Source organism: Sinocyclocheilus anshuiensis, unplaced genomic scaffold, assembly GCF_001515605.1.
Source record: "Sinocyclocheilus anshuiensis isolate Anshui unplaced genomic scaffold, SAMN03320099.WGS_v1.1 scaffold1027, whole genome shotgun sequence".
NCBI classification, from domain to species: Eukaryota; Metazoa; Chordata; class Actinopteri; order Cypriniformes; family Cyprinidae; genus Sinocyclocheilus; species Sinocyclocheilus anshuiensis.
The window spans coordinates 934,307-945,871 of NW_015547697.1; the positions used below are offsets into that span (position 1 = coordinate 934,307).

General features: G+C 40.9%; 1 protein-coding gene across 1 annotated transcript in view; it reads left to right on the plus strand.

Moving 5' to 3' along the window:
* The first annotated feature begins 5,134 nt into the window (after positions 1–5,134).
* Positions 5,135–11,565, plus strand: part of LOC107703663 (serine/threonine-protein phosphatase 2A 55 kDa regulatory subunit B beta isoform-like) — an 18,054-nt gene continuing 11,623 nt past the window's right edge. The window contains exons 1-7 of the mRNA XM_016506388.1: positions 5,135–5,502; positions 5,950–6,048; positions 6,993–7,090; positions 8,159–8,300; positions 8,401–8,513; positions 8,589–8,766; positions 10,952–11,116. Of these exons, the coding sequence (XP_016361874.1) occupies positions 5,991–6,048; positions 6,993–7,090; positions 8,159–8,300; positions 8,401–8,513; positions 8,589–8,766; positions 10,952–11,116 (754 nt within the window). The 5' untranslated portion in view covers positions 5,135–5,502; positions 5,950–5,990. The remainder of the gene's footprint in view (positions 5,503–5,949; positions 6,049–6,992; positions 7,091–8,158; positions 8,301–8,400; positions 8,514–8,588; positions 8,767–10,951; positions 11,117–11,565) is intronic.

Consider the following 11,565-nt stretch of genomic DNA (forward strand, 5'->3'; position numbering starts at 1 on the left):
CGAAAGAGCGCGCCCGCACACACATCGACCAGAGCAAGAGCGCGCCCATCAACGCGCTTCATTCAGCAGCGCTGCACGGGACTCGCTCGGGAAGAAGTGTGTTTTTGGTTGTAAGGGAAAGATAACCTTGTTCAGCTTCCCGAAGAATCCAGCGTTACGTAAACAGCGGATGCAGTTTGTTTTCCGGGGCAGCAGTGGAGTTTCTCAAGTGTGTTTGTTGACGAACATTTTTTAAACAAGGCCCAGTTCGACGCTGGATTTGCACATCGTTTGATACTGAAAGATGGAGCGGTCCCTGCTGTAAAAGGTCCGGGTCATGATTCAGAACTGCAGATGGTAAGTGAAACTGCATCAAATGTCTGTTTTTTTGGCAATCTGTGCTCAAGTGCTAGTCACTCTTTAGCTCTGCCCACGGCGCGCCTCCAGGAGCTCGGCTGTTTTCGGGGAGAATCGTAAAGCTGTATCTTTCTTTTATAAATATGATAAAACTAAAGACTTTTTGGAGATATGAAGGATTCAGTACGGCTCTATAGGTAGTCAAGATTAATATGAGATTGGGTGAAATTGTGTGTGTTAGGTCCCCTTTAATGACCACAGAGAGTCAGGACCTCGGTTTATCCAAAGGACGGTGCTTGTTGACAGTATAGTGTCCCCATCACTATACTGGGGCGCTAGGGCCCACCCAGACCACAGGGTGAGCACCCCCTGCTGGCCTCACTAGCACCTCTTCCGGCAGCAACCTAGCTTTCCAAGGTGGTCTCCCATCCAGGTACTGACCAGGCTCAACCCTGCTTAGCTTCAGTGGGCGATTAGTCTTGGGCTACAGGGTGATATGGCTGCCTACGGGGCTGGGTTAAAAACAAAGGGAATATGGCCCATGAAATCTCATGTGGAAAGAGAGTTTTCCTTTACTCTCTCCACTTTGTGGTCACTGAAAGAGGTTTGAATTGGTTCTTGTAATAAGTGAACACAACCATTTTTATATTATTCTAGCAGCAGGAGACCTATGGATGCATACAGCCCATCACAGGCTTAACCAGGGAAGTGCGTCATTTCCCACCAGCATGTTCATTCTTATTCGGGTTTTGTCGCCACCAACGCAGTATTTATTTATTTACAAGTTGCTGTTGCTGGCATGTCATCCGATTGGTTGCGGACACTGCCGCCACTTTCTGACTGGATACCCTAATCGGCTCCTCCACCTTTGCGTTTGCAGACTTTTGGCTGCCATTGAACCCTTACTGCAAAAAGACTGACACAACTTCAGTTTTATGCTGACTTGTAATAAAATAGGCTTGTAAATAAAATAGGCTAATAAAAAAATTCTATTAAATTCAAGTTTATTTGTATAGCGCTTTTTACGATACAAATCGTTGCAAAGCAACTTTACAGAAAATTAAGTTTCTACAATATTTAGTAGTAGCTTATCATTGGTGACTGTCAGTTTATGTACATATGGCAGAAATGTACTGAAAAATCAGTTAAAGATGTAATCAAACAGACGATGAACACTATTAACAGCAATTATTATATGATGCAATCAAAATAAAGAAAAAAGTTTCAATGTTTAGTCATTAAAAAATTTATTATTATTATTAAAGTTGTCACAAATCTCTGTGTATGGACCTTTATTTTGATATTCTTTTTTTATATTCTGCTTAATAAACTACTAGCTTGAAAATTTGCCAGTCTTCATCTTCATTGGACTTTAAAGCCTGTGTTATACTTTCCGCGTGCGCGAGTCCGCTAGAGTCTGCTAGGGTCCGCTATGGTATGCGTGACGTAAAAATCGTCATCGGAGAGTGTGCGCGGAGGCTCCGCGCGGACATCCGCGTGCCTCCCATTTTTTGTGACCGCGTGGACAAGTACACGCGGTCAGTAGGCTACGAAAGCACCAACTGCGCATGCGCAGGCTGTGTGAATGAGCCCGTTGCTACTCGAACCTGTACAATCCATTGATAAAACAAGATAAAGACAGCCAGATGTGCAATAACTCTGGGAAATTGTTTGTTCACATGTTTATTTACTGTTCAAGCCGATCTACTGCGCATGTATGGAACACGTCCACGGAGCGGACCATCAGCGTATGGTTTCGATAGTATAAATACAAGTAGTCCGCATCCGCGCTGTCCGTGTACACGTCCGGATTGCTCATGCGGAAAGTATAACACAGGCTTAAGACACATCAAATCTGAATTTAAAGGGTTAGTTCACCCAAAAATGAAAATTAGCCTGTGTTTTACTCACCCTCGAGGCATAATAGGCGTATATGACTTTCTTCTTTCAGACGAATCATATCGGAGTTATATAAAAAATTGTCCTGGCTATTCCAAGCTCTATCATTGCAGTCAGCGGGTGTTTCTGTTGAACAGTCCACAAGACGTCAAATAAAGTGCGCGCATCCATAATAAAACGTGCCTCACACAGCTCCGGGGTGAATAAAGGCCTCCTGTAGCGAATCCATGCATTTTCATAAGAAAAATATCCATATTTCAAAAGTAATAAACACTTTTCTCTCACTTCCGGTATCTGTCACATGCGGAAGCCGTTCCGGACGATGAACACTATTAACAGCAATTATTATATGATGCAATCAAAATAAAGAAAAAAGTTTCAATGTTTAGTCATTAAAAAATTTATTATTATTATTAAAGTTGTCACAAATCTCTGTGTATGGACCTTTATTTTGATATTCTTTTTTTATATTCTGCTTAATAAACTACTAGCTTGAAAATTTGCCAGTCTTCATCTTCATTGGACTTTAAAGCCTGTGTTATACTTTCCGCGTGCGCGAGTCCGCTAGAGTCTGCTAGGGTCCGCTATGGTATGCGTGACGTAAAAATCGTCATCGGAGAGTGTGCGCGGAGGCTCCGCGCGGACATCCGCGTGCCTCCCATTTTTTGTGACCGCGTGGACAAGTACACGCGGTCAGTAGGCTACGAAAGCACCAACTGCGCATGCGCAGGCTGTGTGAATGAGCCCGTTGCTACTCGAACCTGTACAATCCATTGATAAAACAAGATAAAGACAGCCAGATGTGCAATAACTCTGGGAAATTGTTTGTTCACATGTTTATTTACTGTTCAAGCCGATCTACTGCGCATGTATGGAACACGTCCACGGAGCGGACCATCAGCGTATGGTTTCGATAGTATAAATACAAGTAGTCCGCATCCGCGCTGTCCGTGTACACGTCCGGATTGCTCATGCGGAAAGTATAACACAGGCTTAAATGTGACCAAATACTGAACCTAGAAAAGAAATGGAAATTGCAGCTATTAATGTTGCTCCAGTGGGGAGTATTAGTGCATCTGGATGAAGAGGATTGGCTGACTGGAAAGCAGAGGAACAGCTTCCCCCCGATTCCCACCCACAAACATCTTCCGCCTCTGGTGATCCCTCCCTGCACAGATTTTTCTTCATCGTTGCTGATCCCATCCAGCACAAAGTTTTCTTCTTTGCCAATGGGTCCAATCCAACATCAAGTCTGTGTTCTCACCCAGCACCTGTTCAATGACAATAGCCCCTTTCACACATATGACTTTACTGGAACATTACCGGTAAATTGGCGTGAAGAGATCACGTGTGAACAGGACCTTTTCAAAAATACCGGTAAATTCGTTCCGGCAATTTACCGGTATGAGAAGTTGTAACATTACCAGTAAATTGCCAGAATGATGCCATGTGTAAACGCAGAATGAAGATTACCGGTATGAGCACAAACGAGTTCAGAACGCCGTGACGTAAGATGTCTACTCTGGGCCAATCCAGAGCCGTTGAAATTCGATGTCTCTGGGCCAAAAGCACTGCATGAATGTGAACGTTTAAACTGGGTCTCCAGATCTCTCGGCTCCATCGCTGGCAGTCGGGCCACTAACTCCACCCTGGTTCCTCCCACCATCATTTCCACCATGGGCCTTCGAACTAACTGCTCTGGGCTTCCATCTTCTTCATCCTGCCATTGCCTCCTCCATGGTTCCTCAAGCCATCAATTTCTTCCCTCCATCTGCTCTGCTGTGGTGGTTTGCTTGTCAGGATGCTCTGCCATGATAGTTTCCAACCCTGACTGCTCCACCTTGGTACCCTGCTCTAGTCCTGTCCCCTTCTCCTTTTCCTCCTCCTGAACCTGGCCCTACATCCCGGTCTGCCTCTGCTCCACCAACCTCCAGAACTGTCATTTATGTCACAAATTCTCTGTGTTTGTGTCCATGGACCATCATTTTGATATTCTTTTGTCCTGTTTTGCCTGTGTTCACCATATTGAAAAAAAACAGCATATGCTGGTTAGGTATGTTTTGAAGCATGGCTGCTGGTCATGAGCTGGTTTAAGCTGGTCATGTGCTGGTACTAAGCTGGTCCTGAGCAGGAGCTAGTTGCTTAGGACCAGCTCAAAACAGCAGCCATGCTTCAAAACATACCTAACCAGCATATGCTGTTTTTTTTTCAACAGGGTAGTTCCAGTATGTTTAGTTTCTGTTTCCTTGGTTGCCATAGTTGTTCATTGTCTCATTGTTTAATCGATTAGAATCTCACCTGTCCCTCTTTACCACTGTGTATTTATTCCCTCAGTTTCTTCAGTTCAGTGTCCGGTATTGGTTGTGCATAGTGTGCTGTTTCACTTGTGTTTTATCTTATTGGATTACCTGAGTGTGCTTTGTTTAATAAACTATGCTACTAATTTGAAACTTCACCTATCTTCATCATCAATGGACATTGAATGTGACAGTATTATTATTAAGAAATTAAATGTATTTCTTCCATTTAAGTTGGTTTTGGTAAAATCTGTCAAACAAAAGGAACCCTGAAAGCAGTTATTTTAAGTCCATTCTGTCTGTCTTACAGAAGAGATTTCTCACATCCTCATGCCAATGCCTCATGTTTCCTCCTCGACTCTCACAGACAGATGCGGTTACCAAGCAACCGCTCTTGTAGCTGTATCAGTATGAGGCTGGAGTGGGGGGTTGCTGCTCACTGTGATGCTGAGCCGCTCTCTCATTGGCCACAACTCCCTGACCAGTGACACGATTGGACGGGAGCATGTCACTCAGCATCTCTCTGTGATATGCTTTGGAGGAGGAGTCTATGCAGCAGAACAGACAGAATTTCACCCCTCCCTCATTCTTTTGCACAAACATCAGTATGCCTACGCACAAGTCCAGCTGTCATGTGTTTACCTCTGATTTCAGGAAAACCCAACAGGAATGAATTAACCGGACGAGTGTAGATGCATCCCAGCTGAGCTAAGAGATTGTGCTTTTCCTTCAGCGTTTTTCTGAGAAGTTTATATCATCAGCCTCTTCGTGTGGACTTACTGCTCATAAAGCCCATGACGCTTTGCAGCAGACCTTCATGCTGATGGCTGAAAAATGGATGGTGTGCTGCTCATCCATCAAACAAACACGCACCTTCACAGACACCTTTTGTACAAACCAACAGAGCAATGGAACTGAATGAATACATCAGCAACTGAACACGATTGTTAGCACAGCAATGTGACAGAAGGTAAAAGAGTGTTTTTCTAAGTATGTCTTGTTATTCATTTGAATTTTCCTTTTCGTTCATGCTGTCTGAATGTTTACCTGCATAAATGTGCTTTGTGATCGTCTTTAATGGCTTATTGAACAGATGGAGATGTTTATATACATATGTGGCAGATCTTGGATCCCCCCCACCCCCCGATAATCTGATGTTTATATTGATGTAGAACAGGATTAGATCCACTAATCTCAAATCTAGGCCCATTGCAATACATCAGGACTATACTGTATATCTGGATGGTTGTGGTTTATCTCTTCTGCCGCTCATGTGACCTGCATGTTTGAATATCAGTGTCTGGAATCGTTCCAGCAGAGGAGAGAGTTTCTTTGGCAGACATCAAAACACCGGTAGCATGTTGTAACCCTTCCACTCAGATTTGAAGGCTCACCATGAGACTCCGCCTCTTTGCAGGATTGGTAGAGCTGCAGCCCCGCCCTTGGTTCTGTCCCAGAATGCTGAGCCCGATTCTATGTTCCGATCTTGCAGCCTTGGAGCCAGAGTACACAGAGGGTAACACACACACACAATTACACGCTACAAACACTCACAGTTTTGTGTGACACTCACACTCACTAGCTACACTGCCACTCAAAAGTTTGGACACACTTGACTGAATTTGTTTCTTGTAAGGCTTTGCTGAAATGCTTGAAATTACTAGACAATGATAAGCATCTTTATATGAAGCAGTCAACAAGTGGGAACTAGTTCAATACTGTTTACAACCATCCCATGATGCAACTCATGACGTTTTGTGAGAGAGCAAGAAGTGTTATTTTAATATCAGAGGCTAATACAATTTTTAACAGTTTGAATTCGTTTTTATATTTTCATTTAATTTCAGTTAAAATTTTAGTGATTTTGTTGTGTTTTTGTCATTTTTGTTACGTTTTGTTATTTTTATTTCAGTTTTGTTATTAGTAATTTTAGTACATAAAGTTAAACTGTATGAAAATGAGAAATGCTTCCTTAGCAACTAGCTGAAATAAAACGAGTACAAGTTGTATATATATATATATTTTTTTTTTTTTTTTTTATTTAACTATAATAACCCTGGTGTACAGAGCTGAATGATTAGTCAAATTATGATCATTACGATTTAACATTTTGATTAATATATAATTTCCATTTTTTTAATTTGTGCTAATTCTTTCTGATGACTTTCCCATTGTTTTAAAATGCGAAAATTAGTCATAATAACAACTGAAATGTCCAAACTTTTGACTAGTGATGTAACTAGACACTAGACAGAAAAACACTTTGACCTTTGTATTTGTGTTCACAAACAAAGTGAACGTGCACCTTGGCATTTATGCTGTTTTTGGATCTATGTTCAAATACAAATATTGCATTAGTTTACTTTGGCAAAGCAGTGTGAGGCACATCTGATCTTAAATAGGATTTTACCAAAGCAAAAAGACATTTTTTTTTCTTTTTCATTCTTGTCTGTGATCCAGCGGATGTCATCTCTACGGTGGAGTTCAACCAGACCGGAGAGTTCTTGGCCACGGGTGATAAGGGTGGGAGAGTTGTCATCTTTCAGAGAGAACCACAGGTCAGACAAATCTCTGACTAACACATTTTTTATGTTCCCTTTTTCACAAACTTCCTATTGAAACAGGAAGCTGGAATAGAACACTGAAGCATTTTTTGTTTGTTTGTTTCCTTTCTTTTCTTTTTTTCAGTCAGTAACTTTCAGTTTACATCAGTAGCACCATTATTTTCTTGCTGTTGTGAGTTGGAGCAGGTGGTATTTATAATATATTGGGAGGAGACATTATCATTCTAGATTATCATCCTTACGTATCTTTAGTTTATGTAAGAATTGTTTTATGAATGATTTACACCCAAGTTTATTCCCCTCATGTTTTACAATGAGACCCAATAAATGTTAAATGTGCATATCTTGTTTATGTTTATTTTGTTAACTTTTTGCATACAGATTACCTAAATGTGCACAAAACCACAATGCTTTGATTTAGATTTCACAGGGCCTTTTAGAATTAAATTGTTTTAGAAATTTTATTTTAAAATATTTTTTATATTTATATATAAATTACATTTATTATAATAAATCATATTTTAAATGTTACCTAGTTTAACCTATTATTATAATATTTACTCAGTACAGGAAGTAAGCAGCAATATTAAGAAAAAACAAATCATGGACCCTTTTGTGATGATGTTTTTCCGCAGTTATTAACATTGTGAATCTAGCAAGATTTGGTATATTTCCATTCTTAAAAATATTGCATTTATAAAACTATATGTTATATAACCCTTAAAATTAAATGACATAAAACTAGTTAAAGCTGCGTGAGTGTTTCTAATACTGACAGCTGAGGGAGTGACCGCAAATTTGATATCTTTCCCTCTTCTGACCAATTAAAACAATCTCAATTTTTTTTTTTGGGGGGGGGGGGGGAAATATTATTTTTATGCAAAAATAATATTTGTTGTAGTTTCCATTCACCACTATAGAAGTTTACTTATCTATGATACTGTAATTTCCGCTTCTCTGGAAATGTGAAAAGTCCATTAATTTTGTTGTGTACAGTTAATTCATTCATGCAAACAATGTCACTATTTTCTGATATCTTGTCCCCTTACCTCTCTCTTTTAGGGCGAATATAATGTTTATAGTACATTTCAGAGTCATGAGCCTGAGTTTGATTACCTGAAAAGTTTGGAGATTGAGGAGAGAATCAATAAGATTCGCTGGCTGCCTCTGCATAACCCCGCCCACTTCCTCCTCGCCACCAATGGTAAGAGCTGAGACCCTTGCTATCACAACCTAATATCACTCAATGCCAAAACACCATACTGTTGCTTTAAGAATAACATACTTTTTGTATTTCTTTCCAGACAAGACCATAAAGCTGTGGAAGGTGAGTGAGAGAGATAAGCGAGCAGAAGGCTATAATCTGAGAGATGAGGAGGGCAGACTGAAGGACCTCTCTACAGTCACCACTCTACAGGTGTGTTGCATTTCTCCTTCTGTTTTCTTCTCTTCTTTATTCTAGTTTCCTGATGTGAGCTACTGCATTGTCCAGGTCCCGGTCCTGCGGCCGATGGATCTCCTGGTGGAGGCGTCCCCACGGCGTGTTTTTGCTAACGCACATGCATATCACATCAACTCCATCAGTGTCAACAGCGACTGTGAGACGTACCTGTCCGCCGACGACCTGAGAATTAACCTGTGGAATCTCAACATCACTGACCGCAGCTTCAGTATCCTCATGCTTCGTACTGTAAATAAGATCACTGAGAGATATGGGGTTTTATATTTGTGTTTATTAAGCAAAAATGCAGTTTCTAACATGTTGGGCACCAAGCATCTTTTCAGAGGAAATATTGAAGAAAGCATTTTGCTAAGATAGCCACAGATGTAAATATACATAGATTTCTCATTAGCAGCTGTTTCTATAGGCTGCTGTATGTAAGCTGTCTGCCCTGTTGTCAAAGATGTAAAGATGTTGTCTGTGCATCTGCAACCGTAGTTTTACGCATGCATGATTATCTATATCTGCAATAGACTTCAGTGGATGATTTTGCTACACTAACACAATGCAAGACAAAGCTGTTAGCTAACACGTCATTAAAAAGTTACCTTAGTTTAAAAACCTGTAATATTGAGTTAATACATATAAAAACACAAACCAATATATTCTCACCTGTGAAATGTTATCCCATTTCTTCTGAATTTAAATCTCGGTGGTTGAAAACTCATAGATTTTTACTAAGAGTGACGACATGTTGACCGTTCCAAGATGGCAGATGCATTAACATGTCTGGAGTGGTCGATTGTGGAATCTATGTATATGAATGAATGAATGATGCATTTATATAGCGCTTTATTGTGTATTGTTGTACACCCAAAGCGCTTTTAACAATCATGTGGGGGGGTCTCTCCTCAACCACCACCAGTGTGCAGCATCCACTTGGATGGTGCGACAGCAGCCACAGGACAATGGCGCCAGTGCGCTCACCACACACCAGCTACAGGTGGAGAGGAGAGAGAGTCATAGAGCCAGTCAAGTGGTTGGGGATTATTAGGAGGCCATGATTGACAAGGGCCAGGGGGGCAATTTGGCCAGGACACCAGGGTTACACCCCTACTCTTTTACGAGAAGTGCCATGGGATTTTTAATGACCACAGATAGTCAGGACCTCGGTTTAACGTCTCATCTAAAAGACGGTGCTTTTTGACAGTATAGTGTCTCCATCACTATACTGGGGTATTAGGACCCACTCAGACCACAGGGTGAGCACCCCCTGCTGGCCTCACTAACACCTCCTCCAACAGCAACCTAGTTTTCCCAGGAGGTCTCCCATCCAGGTACTGACCAGGTGGGCAACCAGTCTTGGGCTGCAGGGTGATATGGCTGTGGATGTATATGGCTATATATGTGGATGTATATGGCTATATATATGGATATATATGCTATATTCCACACCAGTGGATGGTAGCGTTCTGTTTATTTTAAGCACACACTGCAGTTTTTCGTCTGTTGCTTTAAATGCTCGAGCTCTTTAAAGTCAAGTGGATTCTTATTGGCTTTGAATGTTTTTTATCGTTCATCAGCTGGAAAAAATTTATTTTGATACTAATTCTAACAATACTGTTGCTTTGTGTCGTAATCATAATATAGTTGTAGTGGGGATTTCCCTATTCTCATAGAATTCGAATGATTAAAACTTTATATTTATAGTGATTGTTATCATTATATAGTTATTTTTCGTGTTGTTTATGGGTCTTAACTATGGAGGGCCATTTCTGCCACTGAGTCAAAAAAATAATTCAAGTTAATTGTGACTTTATCTCGAAATTCTGTATTTTTTCTTGCAATTGTGAGTTTATATGTAGACATTGCGAGTTGTTTATATCTCGCGACGACTTTTTTGTCAGAATTGGGAGATTCACAGTTGTGGGTTTATATCTCGCAATTCAGATTTTTTTCACAATTGTGAGTTTATATCACATAATTCTGATTTTATAACTCACAATTGTGAGTTTGTATCTCGTAATTCTGAGATGTAAACTCACAATTGCGAGGAAAAAAAGTATGAATTGTGAGATAAAATCACAAATACCTTGTTTTATTTTTTATTCAGTGGCTGCAACAGGCTTCCATACTTAACAGTAAAGGCCCTTAAAAGTCGAGTAGATTCTGATTGCCTGTTCATGTTTTTATCGTTCATCGATATACGATATCGATATAGCGATATATTTTCTCTGTTGTTATTGTTATAGTTGTGCTGTGGACTTCCCTGTTGTTGTATGATTATTACATTTATTGAATTGAAATTTATCGTTATATTTATCGTCCTTGCTGTGAACTGGCCTTTAAAAATGTTATGAATACGGGGTGTTATAAAATCAGAGTGTTGGGTTTCCTCAGTGAATTTCTCTCAGATATTGTGGATTTGAAGCCAGAAAACATGGAGGACCTCAGTGAGGTGATCACGGTGGCCGAGTTTCACCCTCACCACTGCCACCTGCTGGCCTTCAGCAGCAGTACAGGAACCACACGCCTCTGCGACATGAGAGCCAGCGCACTCTGTGACCAACATGCCAAACGTGAGCCACACATACGCATGTAATACAAGATACCGCCAAGCAGGACATTTTCCTGGATGAACATACTTTGTTGGTCTTGCAACAACATTCCTGTCAACCATAACCAATAACTACCCCTGAACTCAGAGTGCTGTTCCAAGACTTACAAGAATGTTGATCCAGGAACATATCCACTAAAACACCCACATTACAAGTATTCTCAAAAATCGTCTCAGGTTACTTATGTAACCATGGTTCCCTGAGTAGGGAACGAGACACTGCGTCCTCTAGGGGTCGCTATGGGGAACGCCTCGTCGTGACCCGTGTCTGAAGCATACATTGAAAAAACACCAACTCGTTGGCCGGCGACAGCCATGACGTCACTACCGGTGCGACTACAGTATAAATAGGTGCCGGGAGCACACATCATTCACTTCTTCATCTGAAGCTTGCGTCCGCAGCATGGCAAG